The sequence below is a fragment of the Dermacentor andersoni genome, chromosome 9 (assembly GCF_023375885.2).
Source record: "Dermacentor andersoni chromosome 9, qqDerAnde1_hic_scaffold, whole genome shotgun sequence".
Classification (NCBI taxonomy): domain Eukaryota; kingdom Metazoa; phylum Arthropoda; class Arachnida; order Ixodida; family Ixodidae; genus Dermacentor; species Dermacentor andersoni.
In genome coordinates this window covers 68,006,475-68,020,940 of record NC_092822.1, presented here as the reverse complement: position 1 = coordinate 68,020,940, position 14,466 = coordinate 68,006,475, and the positions used below count along the sequence as shown (strand labels likewise).

General features: G+C 45.7%; 1 protein-coding gene across 1 annotated transcript; it reads right to left on the bottom strand.

The window, feature by feature from the left end:
- Positions 1 to 96: 96 nt before the first annotated feature.
- LOC126528209 (probable serine carboxypeptidase CPVL) lies at positions 97 to 13,092 on the bottom strand. Its single transcript, XM_055069013.2, has 4 exons — positions 12,460 to 13,092; positions 9,014 to 9,215; positions 4,870 to 5,200; positions 97 to 1,387 (listed from the first exon to the last, which is right to left on the bottom strand). Exons 1-4 carry the CDS (start codon positions 12,555 to 12,557, stop codon positions 561 to 563), a joined length of 1,458 nt encoding a protein of 485 aa, XP_054924988.1. The 5' UTR covers positions 12,558 to 13,092; the 3' UTR covers positions 97 to 560.
- Between the last annotated feature and the right edge of the window lie 1,374 nt (positions 13,093 to 14,466).

The following is a 14,466-nucleotide window of genomic DNA, read 5'->3' as shown; positions in this document are numbered from 1 at the left end:
ACGCTGAGTTCAAGAATTTTGCACAAATAAACGTTTGGGCACGAGTTAAACATGCACTGAGGAAGACAGCACGGGACTAAAGCTGCAGTTCTGATTTTAACTTTTTTATTGCTATTTATAACATTTATTCGCTCGTACGAAAGCAGCGTTCAGAGTCATTGTCTGTTACGACGTTGGTTCCGGGGATAAAGTGAATGTAATAGCATTTTCTGTCTGCATTACTATATCTTCGTTATTGTTCGCGTTCATCGCATATACACTGCGCTCTAATAAAAATTAACTCATTTCATGTACACGTAAACGTTGTGTGGCGGCTGAATCATTCCTACCCAATTACATATATACTGGTTCATAATGACTGAGCCAATTGTCGTGGCAGTCATTACCTCAACACAAGGTAACACCCTTGAGCCTCCGTTGAACGTCCTAGCGTATCTCACAAGGCCTTACAAGGAATGCCTCATTTCTATTCGATTTATTGGCAATAATCGATCAGGCCACTCATGTTTAAAGGCATTCCTGCATTCCTACTTTCAAATCTGGCGGCGATGTTAAGAGCGCTAATTCACAGCCAGCACTTTTCGTCTGGAATTGACAATCTCGACGCCGGTCACAAAGCTTTCGATCATATTGTACGCGGCTTCGGAGGCGTCGAACAGCACATGGTGTCCTGAGCGAGCCATGACCACGTATGTCAGGTCCTTGGCCGTCTTGACGTAGCCCAGAAGCCTCGACTCGGATCCGGACGCATACCAGGGTCTCCTCGCTGCCTTTCTCAGTGCCGCTGTTCCCGTCCAGTTGAGCGACAGCAAGTATTTTTCTTGCTTCACCATGGGGAACACCGTGTCTAGTTGCCCCGAGAGGACCAGCATCTTCGTAGCGTCGAGCAGGTACTCGACTTTTTCTCGGAGATCGACGATGTAGTCGCCGGCAAGGTAGAGCATGACCAGCAGCCGGGTACTCTCCACTGTAGCCTGGGAAGACAGGTGCAGAGATTTCTTGAACAGCGGCTTCTGCATGTAGTGGTAGTAGTGGACGAACTCCTGGGGCCTCTCGTCACTAAACAGGCTCGCGTGGTCACTGTAACCGGTGAGGTTAGTGAAGAGACTGGCTGAATGGTGCAGCCGGAAGATGGTGTGACTAAGGAGGTTCAGTGCCACAGTGATGTTGGTGGTCCACAGTTGGCGGATACGGTGCATGGCCTGTGCGAACATGTCGCGCCCGTTGGTGTCGAGCATGCCGAAGTGGTACAGCGTGTCGGCAGAGTCCATGAGGTCTAGGACGCAGCCGAAGATTGGAGACCCAGTAATCACGCCGGACACCTTGAGCGCTAGACCGGGATCCGGATTCGTCATGAGGCTGTGAGCCAGGGTTATGGCTGCACGAGCTGAAGAGAGAATGCAAATTAGCGAGCCCTGTGTTCGGGTTCAACATGGACAAGGACGATGGGTGAAACGTCCCCAGTGTATTACGTCTCTGTGTACATGTAATCGCTGCGCTTTTATGAAGTCCACCACTCGATCGCGTGGCACGCCCTCCACATGGGCCGCTTATGCCGCCGCTAACTGGCGGCTGGGAAAGGCTCAACAGCTACTAGAGGATTCTGCCTGACTGCGACAACGCTACGAATAGCTGGTGTACATTGTGCACGGACTTAAGGAAGCTCCAAGCGGCACCTGCATTTCCCACTAGCGTTGGTCAAGTGTCTCACAGCCGCCTAATTGCAGCACGATAAAGTGGACGCTGCGGATGACAAACCACTTCTTTATGTTCCATTTCCTTAGGCAGGGGCCCTATAACGTAAACCTATTCCAATATGTTTCTGTTCCAATCTCCTGACGTCAAATTTGCGTAACCACCAACGCAAGCACCGGACCAAGCAAACAGACCAATCAAACGCTCTCCTCGTTCATAGGAGGTCACTTTTGTTTGCTTGAAAAACGAATAACATTGCCTACACTGAGCGGCTTGTCGTATCTAATTGGCTGACAAGAGGCAAGGAGAACGCTCTTGTGGAGAGGGATTCGATGGGGCCGAGCCACTGCACTGAAAGTCGATAACCGGATGAAGAGGGTGGTGCCGGCGTCTATGATTGGTCGGCTTTCCCTTACTTAGCTTGCGGTGGCTGGTCGAAAATCGCGGCGGCATGCAGCGGAAGCTCAAGAATGACGCTAAAACGGACCCTCAGCAAAGAAGAGTTGGCAGAATGAGGGGGTAAACGTGCCGAAAGTGCTCGAAAACGTTACACGGCCACGCAAGAAGTTTTATTATACGCAAATACACCCATGCTCTCCGGCAGGTGCGAGTAGCCAGCGTCTGAGAGATCGGCGGCAGCCATCTTCTGTTCCTTTCGGAACGGAGCAGCCTGCGGCTATTCCGAAGAAAATTCAGTTTTGTTCGGCATATTAATGCATCTTTATCGCGTACACGTTACGTTGACGCCGCGAGTTCTTGCGGTTTTGTGACGTCGCGTGACAGGCAGGTGAAGTGGATGCAGCTCGAAAACTTTTTACCAATAGCCGAGGGCTAATGGCGAAAAGGGGTCGAATCAGAAATAACTCTTTTTCCTTTTTCTGTCAAATCATGCATAATCAGTGTGTACACATCATATCAGATGGGGAGGTATCGCGGTTTTCGTGTCGCCGCGTGACAGACAGGTGAAGTGGGGGTGGTCGAAAAAAGTTTTTGACCAATCGTGGAGGGCTTATAGCAGAATTGGAATAGAAATGTTTGGAATAGTTTTACGTTATAGCGCCCCAGATCTCTGTACCTGGGCTCCGAGAACGGTTCACCTACAGGAATGCTTCTCAAAACTACGTTCAACATAACGCAGGCCTCACCGGGGTGTTTGTCAAAAGACTAACCAGAGTGCTTTCTCTCTTTCTCCCTCTCTACTTTCAAGTGAAGTCTAGCATGTTTATTTGCGAAAAGAATGCACTATTCTTGTGGGAGACAAAGACTTCAGGCAAAACGCTTGACATGGTCTTGGCTCCCTGACCAAAGATTCAGCCTACAGCAGTGGACAATACACTGGAAAAAATAAACAAAGTAAATAAAGTAAATAAATGCACAAAAGTTTTCTCATTATATTCACATTTCATAGAAGTACGTACCATAGGTTCACCTTCGATTGTAACTACTTGCGCAAGTCTACGCACATTCAAGGCCCCTTTTTAGACTAGTTACACCTCCGCGAAAGTGCTAGTAAATTTCAGTAATGCATGAAGATGGGCGTCTAAATCTACAGAATAATAAAATGCGTTGTGGACGCTACCCCACATAATTAAATTTATTGCAGAGCCCATCTCTGCATCCGTGCGTATGGTCTTCCGGAAGGAGTTACACAGCCCGCGGCTTGAGCGACGTTCCTCCGTTGGTTTGGTGTGCAAAGTGCTTATTTAGTAGCAGGGGTTGGAATTATTACACTGACTAGAGCACGATGTAACTGTTTGTTAAAGGTTATTTTTCTTTGTTTTGGGGGGAACAAAACCTGACGTGATTTTCTGTGCGAGACAAACACAAGGAGCTCTGATATGCAGGTTTCGCTGCAAAAGTACTGTAATTTGAGTTGATGAGTTCATTAAATCTCTTAATTCAATCAGAAGAAACTCCAACATCCTCCAAGTATCTTGAGGACGAAGTGATTAACAATGACAGGTGTGTGCTGTGGCTCAAAGCCACTACTGCCATGTCGATTACTTTGCAGGACAGGAGGTGGAGAGGGCGGTTGTTAGGTTATAACGGGGGAGCATTCACCTTTTCTTTGCTGAGAGACACGACGGGCATCTACATGTGACATGAATTCCAATTGTTCCTGCCAGCAAAATCAGCGTTAGTTCAAACTGTACGGCGGAAATGACCTTTTTATGAATTGTGAGCAATGAATGTGAAGGAAGGAAACAATGAATCTATAAATCAATCTCAACAATGAATATGAATTCCCTGTGATAGAATTTCGATCAGTCGTGAATCAGGTGCCAGTGTGCAAGCATAAACGCCCAGTTTTATTGCCATAGCAATTTAACGGACATTGCATCCCATTTTGTTGCACGAGGACCGCCTCCGCCGTTATGCTGACGACGGCGCATCCCCGGTCCACACGTGAAGTCACGAGAAACGCGAGAGAGGCGCAGTGTGTTTGGCCGCAAGACGTGACGAAGTGCACGCACCTCCACAGCCCACTCAATCGGCTCTGACGCAGAGCCACATCTGTGTTTAGCCTTCCGCGCTGCCGGCCCGAATGTTTTGGGCACAAAAACTATAGCTGTGCGCATACCCCCTCCCCTCCCCTATGGTTGCCGTGGATGGCTAGTGCTTGTGTTCCAGCGCAGTAATGACCCCACCGTGGTTCCCACAGTCGTCTGAACGGATCGGACAGTAAGCTTCAACCTTGCAATGCCGATGGTTTACTTTGCCTCCCATATCGTGCACCAATGAGGTGCGGCGTCTGTAACGCCTATGGCAGTACTCCTCATCACGCTAGTGTTGCGAGAGACCAAGTACAGCTGCCAGGGCTCCGTTTCTGCTACTCTGCAGCAGCTGCCTTTCTTGCTATTTCGCGCCAAAACACTGCACCGCCCGTATTGCTTCAACATGGACATAAGAGGTCAAGGGCAGTGGTAAACCTTGCTATAGATTTCCACTCCTCGTTCTTCGGGTGAAATCTGAATACTTCTAAATAGGTTTTTTTTTTCACATTAGTCGGCGTTACTTTTGCTTTCATCGCGATTGCTCTGGACCGGACGAAATTTCCTCCGACTCTTCCCTTCGCCTACACGGTGTTCATCTAGCCCTCCCCTAAAAGTTACGTTTTAGGTTCTCAAGCCGTAAAAGTCTCGCCGTGTCTTTCGGTGAACGCTCCGAACTCACTTCCGTAACTCTCGCCGGCGACGTAGAGTTCGCGGTTCCTGTTCTCCGGGAACAACAGTAGGAACTGCCTGAGGAACTCTCTCACGCCCGCCACGCAGTCGTCGATGCTGCGCGCGTAGCCCATCGGGGACTTGCTGAAGCTGAAGCCCGACCCTACCGGCTGGTCTAGGAAGATGACGTTGAACATCCTCTGGACGGTGTGCGGCCTCCGGTAGAGGATCCCCTCCGAGTTGACGCCCAGAGGCCCGACCTCCAGGAACTGGCCGAATGTGCCCGACTTGCCGGGACCTCCTTGCAGGTATATCATGAGTGGCGCTCGCTCGGGATTGATCTGACGTGGACGAAAGTCGAAGATACAAATTGCACAAATTATACGACATCGAAGTGCAAACACTGTCGGCAACCCGTCTGACAGGGGAAATGCATGTTGTGCAAGGACACGAAGTAAGGCGCATACCAAAAGAGTACAGAAATCTAATAAGCGCTTCGGCACGCTCAAAACACCACAGGGATTCGGGAGATCCAAAGCCCTGAACGTCCAGACCATGGTACGCACGTTGGCCGGACATGACGGGACACTTTCCACGATGTATGCTTCTTGCTTGCGTCAGATGGGGGGTGCGATCATTTTTTGAAATATATTTTTGATAATTGAGTATGTGTTTCAATTTATCGTGCAAGTAATGTCCGCCTCTCTGAATAAGCCAACTTAAGGACTAGGATTGAGTTATCTAAAACAGGAGATATTTAAAAATACTGTAAAATTTTAAAATGATCACCTGGTATACTGAAGCTTACTGAACACGCTGTTTTATTCACTAGTCTTTATTGTTAACAAAATTTTGGATTGGGAACGCTAGCGTTCATTAGAGTTAGCTACTCATTTGGCCAGTCTTTCACTTCGCCTATTTGGGCAAGATTAGTTTGCGTGGTTGAAGTCAGGTAAGTACTGCATGCACTAAGACAAAATTAACAATCCGCCGCGCTGATTTGGAGGTTGCGGTGCTTTGCTGCTAAGCACGAGACTGCTGGTTCGATTCCTAGCGTTGGCAGACGCACTTTCATGGAGAAGGAATGCGAAAATGCTCGCACTCTTATGTTTAGGTGCGCATTAGAGAACCGCAGGTGCTCCAAATTGGCCGGAGCCCTCCCCTAACACATCCCTCATAAACCACTCTACAATTTATTGGCGTATACGGATGTGTACAATTTGACTTTGAGACAAAAAAGTAAGAAAGGACTATGCTATTGTAACAACACTGAGCTTAAACTGGGAGAATCCGTGCCGTCGGTTCCTAGTTCTGGTCTATTATCTCTTTGTATTCACTTCCTGAAGACAAGTCTACCGTCTTTTAGTAGAACTGCTCAAGACTTTCTTCTAGTAAAATTATTCAGCACAATTTTTGTTATTATGCCCGGTAACACTACAACGAAGGATCGTGCTTGTTTTTGTTTCATCTTGTCGTTTCCCTGGTATTGTTTTCATGCTTCTTTCATAGTTGCCACTTTTTCTGCTGTTCTTGAGTGTTTCAAATTTTTCGGCAGCGAGGACGGCACGGTAGCATACCGTTCTGTCTGTATTCCATTGTACATAGCTGTGGTTCGAATAATTTGCAAGATACTTTTATTCATAGAGGGAAGATTAGGTTCTACCTCAATTACGACGTAGCGATTGCGTAATTTCTTTAACAGAGCGTTGCTCGTACATGCCATCTAAGCAAATCAAAGTGAGTGTTTAAGTGTTAATTAAAATCCCGTTAATTTAAGTAGGCAAACATTTTGAAAGCCATGTGCGCTCAAATTCACAGTCGCAGCGCTGTGCAAAAGCATTTACAGGTTTATTTCACTCACATTTCCGCACTCTTACAGCAGTTCGCCAGGATATTGCAGTTAAGCACAGAAACATCTGGCGCGACATTCAGATTCGAAATCCCGATCAGAGCGCAATGCCTGGAACGATCTAACCAACCACTGTAGCTAGGCATTTTGTAGAATTATACATTCTAGCACTTGACACGAAAAATGTCAACGTTTCACTATGCATATTACCTCAAACTAATACAAAGCACCTCCTGCTATTAATCGGTCAACTCTGGTAATTTATTTCTCAGTGGTCAAGGTAATAGCAAGATGGCAAATAATTTAGCCCTTGGTAATACTTGCCCTATAAAATTCACTAACTGTTGAATAACTTTTCCAGTATTTGAGCTCACTGATACCTTATCTCACAAGTGAATATCTTATTCGGTTTCAATGCCACATACGTCATGTCTGATTAAGCGTGACACCCGTTATCACAACTATATCATCCCACGAGTTGCGGCCACGCTAATAAATTTTTTGTGTGTGACGAATCTTGCAGCCACATGCAGAAACATACTCTATACACCCTATTTATTTAAGTAGCTGAAATACTCCTTTTCCGGGGCTTTAAATGAGGTATGGTCAAGTATACATAGAAACAAGTCAACAACAAGAAAAAGCGTTAATTACTACAATGCAAAATAACTATGAATAGCAGATACAACCACTTAGGAAATACAACGCATATATGGGTAAAATAAATAAATATGGACATGAGTAATATTTAGCGCAGTAAAAAGAAGACGTAAGTGCGCTTGATATGTATATACATATATAAATATGTCAATGCAGCGCGTTGCAACATGAAACGAGCGATCAAGGCATAACACTGTAATGTCCGTAAGAACCGATTTGTGTTTCTCAGGTTCGGTGTTTAGAGCATCTACGGGTAACTTGTTCCAATCTTTTGCCGCCTGGACAAAAAATGAAGGCATATGAGCAGAAGTGTCGGCATGTGAAGGATTTTTGGTGACTGATGCGAAGCGATAGTCGGTGAGCAGGAGTGATGACGGCGTGCTTTGCCGATGTGTGAAAAAAGAATTATTGAAATGTAGAAAGCCTCGAAATTTTGCGGCGGCATTTGAGACTGAAAGCTGGCCCGGTACGTATTTGAGTGCTGTGACGCTAGTTAGATGAAAGCATACTCTGAATAATTGAACCTCGCAGAATTATTTTGGACCGATTGCCACATTTTTCACAGGTTAATCTGATGGGGCTTTCAAATTGCGCTGGCGTACTCCACCTTCGGTCGTGCCAGTATTTGCTAAGCAAGACTATTTACAGAACACGGGGTGTTATGCAAATTACGGCGTAAATAAGCGAGGGTGCGGTTAGCATCGTTTGTGATGTTAATTGTGTGAGACGACCATGTATTTGTAAGACCACGAGATAGGCAGACGCCAAGTTCTTTATATGACTGTAAGGAAGATATTTGGGAGCCATAAATTGCGTGACATGTTGCGAAATGTGCGAGGGCCGACGGTGGAAGGAAATGAGAGCGTTTGTTTTTTGCGTTGAAGGACCTCAACCACACATCGCGCCAGTTTTAGAGGAGATGCAGATCATTTTGGAGTTTGTTAGAGACGAGGTTGTTATTGATGCTGCAGTAAATACTGAAGGAAGAATGTACCGACAACATTAGCACGTTCTCGATTTTGCGTGGTTAGCTCAAAGTTAACTGGAATGCACATCGACAACAGCTATAAATAGGGGACAACATGATAGGCGCGTGCCATTGTATTGGACGACTGGCGGCCACATTCGTGCCATCGCTGTCGCCGAGATATCATCATCATCGTCGGCATTATCATCATCATCATCATCGTCATCATCATCATCTTTATGGTCACTGCTGGACGAAGGCCTCTCTCGGGAATCTCCAGTTACCCCAGTCTTAAAGCCGCTCACTGCCTCTTATGCCTGCAAATTTTCTAATTTCCTAACACCACCCAGTTCTCTGCTGTCCTTGACAGCACCTCCTCTTTTCTTTGTTTTCGCATCCATATTATAACTCTAGTAGGCCACTTGTTATGCGACCTACGTATCAAATTGGCAGGCGAGCTTCGATTTTTCCTCTTCATGTCAAACACAAAATTGGCCATGGCCGTTTGCTCTCTAATCCCGGACGCTTTCTCCTTTCCATAGATCGCACAAGTTCGGCGAGTAAAACGTTTCCTTCCAAGTAGGTTGTTTGCCTGCCTTGTTGCCTCCCAGCACTCGTGACTACCACGGGACCATACCGTGTACAATTCCTGACTGAGCCCTCCGAGGCGTTCCTTACCTGAGCTTGCATATAAATGAAGTACATATTCGCCTGGTGTTCCTTGTTGACGGTGATGAAGCCGGAGTATGCCGTGGCGTTCGCCCTCATCCTGAACATCTTCGCGAAGCTGGCATCCCTGGCGGATCTGACGGCTTTCTTCTCGATCAAGGGTGTCAGAAACTGTCCGCTGTCATCCCTCTTCTGAGTTCTAACGGAGCGCCTTTTGAGGCAAGAGAAGGAACCGTGAGAACACCAGGCATAGTGACTTACAAATTTCGATCGTGATTGAATAAACACAATGTTGTTAAATTATTAGGTTTTACGAGTTATTACCACGATCTGGTTATGAGGCTAGCCGTAGTGGGGTACTCCAGATTAATTTTGACCACCTGGGGTTCTTTAAAGTGCATCTAAATCTAAGTACAGAAGTGTTCTTGCGTTTCGCCGCCATCGAAATGCGGCCTTCGTGGCCGCGATTTAATCACGCAACTTCGTGCTTCGCAGCGAAGCACCAAAGCCACTAAGCAACCCCGGCGGGCAAACTCACCGACGTCTTAGCTTATACTAACTAAATAGAGAGCTCTCAAGCAGTATTTTGAAGTGAAAGAAGTGAGTTCGAAAAAAATTATGCACATCTAACGCACATTTTCGTATATATGTGAAGCGCAGCCTTCGTGAAGCGAATAATGAAATGCTACAAATCTGCCTATTTCACATCTGCGTCTTCTGTGTAGAAAAAAAAAGCTGCCGTCCCGTATGTGCTCTCACGCATCCGTGCTATACGCAACGTGACAACTCATATATTGGCTTGTATTCCCTAATTCTTTTCTTACATATCTTAAATGTACCGCCATATTTTTAGCCCATGCCCCGTTGAGGGTATGTACCATAGTATGGAAATTATCATAACACGCGGTGATCCTCTCAATGTGTTACTTGGCGTTGGCACGGTAGAAGTGTACGTACGATTCCGGCCTAATGTTAATGACAATAGCACAAGGACACAACCACAAAGAGATACAGAACACTTTGCAGGAGCTACTAACAATTTAATTGAAAGGAACTGAGCTGCATTATATGTAATATTTCCAATATGCAGGTGCATGAGCCACAGTCGACTTGCTGCAGTGGGTGGATATCGAAGCAGGCAAAATGATTTGCAAGATTAAAGAAAAAAGTTATGCTCCCCGTAATTGATGATCTATTATTACTAATTAGTTCATTATTTGGCCGGCTTCGACAAGCACTCAGTGTCGCACGTCGATTGTCGCTGATCCATCTGCGCATTAGAAAGAGTACATACAGTGCAGTTCAATGCATTTTAATAAAGTTGTTAGCAGCGCTTGTGTCATGTTGTGTATCTATTTGTGGTTGCGCCCTTGCGCTACATTATGTAATTAAGTAAGCGCCAACTAGTTCCCAGACATGTCTCTTTGTGGCTTAATAGTTAAGGCATCGGGGGCTGCTGTGCGGGGGGGGGGGGGGGGGGGGGGTACGTGATTCCAACATCAGACACGTATGCAACACAGCAGCAGCACCGAGACAGCAGCCACGGTCACAAAATTCCAGGAGGATTCACAAAGAGATCTTCTCTTTAAGGCGCTATTCGTCTCCATACGTTTACCTAATGGCAATTCCATAATCTATTACTTGTACTGGCAACACTATCCGAATAAGCAAAAATGGCTACGACGCCTATGTTCGCGGCGGCTCTTACACTTGTTGCTTTGCTCAAGCTTCTCAATTGTGGCGTTGAATCGAGGTGTTTTCGGCAGAGCCGAAGGGTCCCTGCTGCCGATTACATTATTTTGATTGCCCCCAAGGATTTCAGCAATGAAACTGCAGAAAGCATGGTGCTGTGCCTGCGAACGTACGGCCTACCTAGTGAGCTGTGTCAGTCTTGTTTTGAGAGAAATAGTGTAAGAGTGAGAAACACTGTAATGTTGAGAGGCTATTGTTGATCTTTTTTAATGGCAATTAGGGATATCCTGTAAAAGTGACCCTTTGTTCCTGACAGTTAGCTGTCTTTCTTGCACTAGTCAGTACAGGCGTGAGGCCTAATTATACCGGAAGAAAATATTCCTTCTGTAAATATATACGTCTGCGTTTGACTACTTGATTAAATATTCGACGCGTTCTACTCCTATTACATTCGTATTCAAAAGAAGTTGATATTCGCCAAACTCTAATTTTAAAGCGATAACTTGCTTTGTCTGGAGTACTTAGCAGCCTTCTGTTTTACAACTGCGATGCGACGCTTTCTGCAGTGAGTTTAAACACATGGCCTACCTTTGCGGTACACATATAGGGTGTTGCGCATGAAATTACTGAACCACGGACCGAACCCCGTAAGTGAATTTTATTTTGAGCCCCTGGCTTAAACCAGTTGCGTTTACGACAGCGTACAATGGTGGTCAAAAGTGACAGGAACACGGGATCTGCGGCTTAACTATAGAGTCAACGAAAAGCCTTTTCTAGCGAATCTGGGCCAAGCCGCATGCCACTGGTATGTGGTTTGGCCCAGCTTTGGGAGGAAGCAAGAAATTGTAGCACCCCTGCAGTAAGACTGGCGCCTACAGCAAGTTCACAACTCCCCAACAGATTTTTTTTTTGTCACCCACGCATTAGAGCGTCATTCGCAACTTCTGTGGCTGAACAGTCGCTAGATTAAAGGCGCTAGTAGCATAGCTGTCTTTACAGTTCGCGTACGCTATAGAAACACTTCATGACGCAAGTGAACATACCTATGCCACCACCGCCTCAGTCACAGACACTGAGGACAACGCCCCGATGTGCGTGTAAAGAAGCTGGTCATTAGGCCTGATCTGGCGACCAGCGCCGGTCGGGGCGAATGTGAGATCCAGCTTCGTGCTTGCTCCGGAAGCTGCTAGAGGGCACTGAAATACTGTTGGACCCCAGCTTCCATGTTCTTATTACCTTTGTCTTCACCCGTGCATCATTTCCGAGTCATATGGTAGAGCGCATGATAGTTAGCCTGAATAAAAAGAACTACGGCGGTTGTACACTGATGAGGTCATGCAGACGCCAGGGTTCCTTTATTGTAAAAAAAATTCTTTCACAGATTCTATTCTTTAAACCTAAACCGTTCAAGGCTGGTCACTCTCGGTGGTAACGTTGGCGGAGCGGCCTCTCAGACCGCATATAATGTGTGCAAAGGAGCACGGGAATATAACCAACACATTATTCAGACCAATTGCTAGATTTACCTCCAGTATTCTTAGTATAGAGATCGGAGACTCACGTCATTCTCGGTGCGTTATTACGCCATACCCATTACGCCGCTTCGAGAACCAATGCAATCACTGCAATGGAATTTACTCCACAAGAAGTGTCCGTCATGGTGAATTCTTATTTCCCGAAGAAGACGGCAGTGGTCTTTTTGTTTAATCCAGAACTACACACGCTTCTGTATTGCCGCATTCAAAATGGGCCAAGTCACTCACCTTGACAATGTGTATCTCAAAGCCTGACCTTCTTGCGACGGTGCGCAGAGCAGGAGGCATAGCAAAAGTGCTACACGAATTTTCGCAATCACAAGCATATCGTCGGGATTTTAATCAAAAACCCGAAACTGCTGGAAAAGAGAGAAAAAAAGAGACTTCAGTCGCTTAGTGAAAATAAAAAAAAAAAAAAACAATTCCAGCACTTTCGCGTGGAAGAGGCTTTCTACGTGCTAACGCACGTTCCGAGGGACCACAATAAAGTTTTACCATACTATACCACACTTTCGCAGTATTCGAAAACTACAGATGTCTGGTTTACCATCAATGCTAGGTCGAATAGCGGAAATCTTGAATGCACATCGTAAAATAATTGAAACATCGTAAAATTTTCTTGGCAGATTGATTGAACTAACTGCAACCAACTCGAATACCTGAATCTTGCCGCCGAATGGAGGTTATACTAAATAAGAAAGAAATAATGAGAAAACCGCCTTAAGCTAGCGTGTTCAAATCATCCCAATCAGAAATCTCCTGTGTCATGCATAGAGGCCATAATATGGTTAAAGAATAAGAAACGCTGCTCGGTATAATTATGAGGTATGATGTACATTGAACGTTGAGTGGTCATAAAAAAAATTTTCTTCACGTCTACACAAGCATGTCTACACAACCAGCGTTTCTAGTTAATTCTTCGGGCACGATTCCTTTACAACTTTTTTTTTTTTACCACGGAGTCCACAGCGAGGAATGGTTGCGGTAAATTTCCGTTCAATAATTATTCTCGCTGCCTCTCTTGCAGTATCAGCCGAGTAAAATGTATAGAGAGGCTTAACTCCGTATTCTCAAACGATCCACGACTCGTACCTCTTTCTCCCCTACATGGATGGATGTTATGAGCGTCCGTTTGGAACGGGGCGGTGGGTTACGCCACCACGCTCTTGCTATTATACTGCGTAATGTCCTACCTAGATTAAACAATAAAAAAAGAAAGAAAAAAAAGACACTATGAACTTCCACGATCAAATTTTCTGATCCCCTATTGCGAACTATGCTTTTGTACGTCCGTTTTTTGTTGTTGTTGTTTCCCTGCTTTTCTTCTACCAATCCTCCAATCGCCTCTTACTAACCCATACTGCGGACGTGTTTGCTTTTCCACTGCTCCCGCTGAACCCAAGGGCTTCAAGGACGCCAGTGGTGCCTAAATCAACCGCTGGACAGACGTCTTCACATTCTAATAAAATATACTCTATTATTCATATCCATGCGCCGCCCCTCGGCTGATGAACGCGCTAACCTTCTCAAGAATTGCCACGGACGATAAAGAAGCGAAGTGACCACTTCTGTGGAGGTGTGGCACTGCCGTAACTACTTCCCTTGGGTAACGCTGGAGTGCTGATGAGAGTGACGTTCTAGAATACGAGGATCAGAATAATGGACTGCAAGACTATAGGTATAATACATACGGCTATTACATGATTCAGAACCACAGGCGCGGAGGCTCCGAGTTGCACAACGTGCGAAAAACACAAAATTACCGGTTAACGTCATGCTCCGAGACTATCGTTTTCTGTAAGGCAAGAGGTACCACCGTATTTATTATAAATACCAATAATTTTTTTCTTCTACTATCAGGCCTACTCCAAACACCGGTGGTATAGGCGAAAGTGGCGCGAGGTTTAACCAAAATAATGTCAACCCAAAGGGGACGTTTGGATGTTTACTCTATTTTTGTTAGAAGCAACATGTAAATGCGTACCGCCACGTAATACATAGTAGAGCTTCTGGTACCTTTAGGACTGCATGAAAAGTGCTTCAGATTTTAACAAACAGTAGTATTAACACCCTTACGGCTACTACTTTTTCTGGTATGGTGCTGAACAATATCAGAGACAGTTTATTAACTCTTGCCCGCTGTATATTACCCTTTGTACATTCGCAATGATAAAATGCACGCGTTCCCATATGCAGTTCTAGTTGCGCGACGAGACGTCGTACACGTGTGAACCT

Excerpts from the sequence above, each read along its gene's own strand:
- LOC126528209 (XM_055069013.2), bottom strand. The coding sequence starts at position 12,557 with ATGCTTGTGATTGCGAAAATTCGTGTAGCACTTTTGCTATGCCTCCTG. Across the intron at positions 9,216-12,459 it reads TTGAGATACACATTGTCAAG|GCGCTCCGTTAGAACTCAGA; the intron begins GTGAGTGACTTG and ends TTGCCTCAAAAG. Across the intron at positions 5,201-9,013 it reads TCATTTATATGCAAGCTCAG|ATCAATCCCGAGCGAGCGCC; the intron begins GTAAGGAACGCC and ends CGTCCACGTCAG.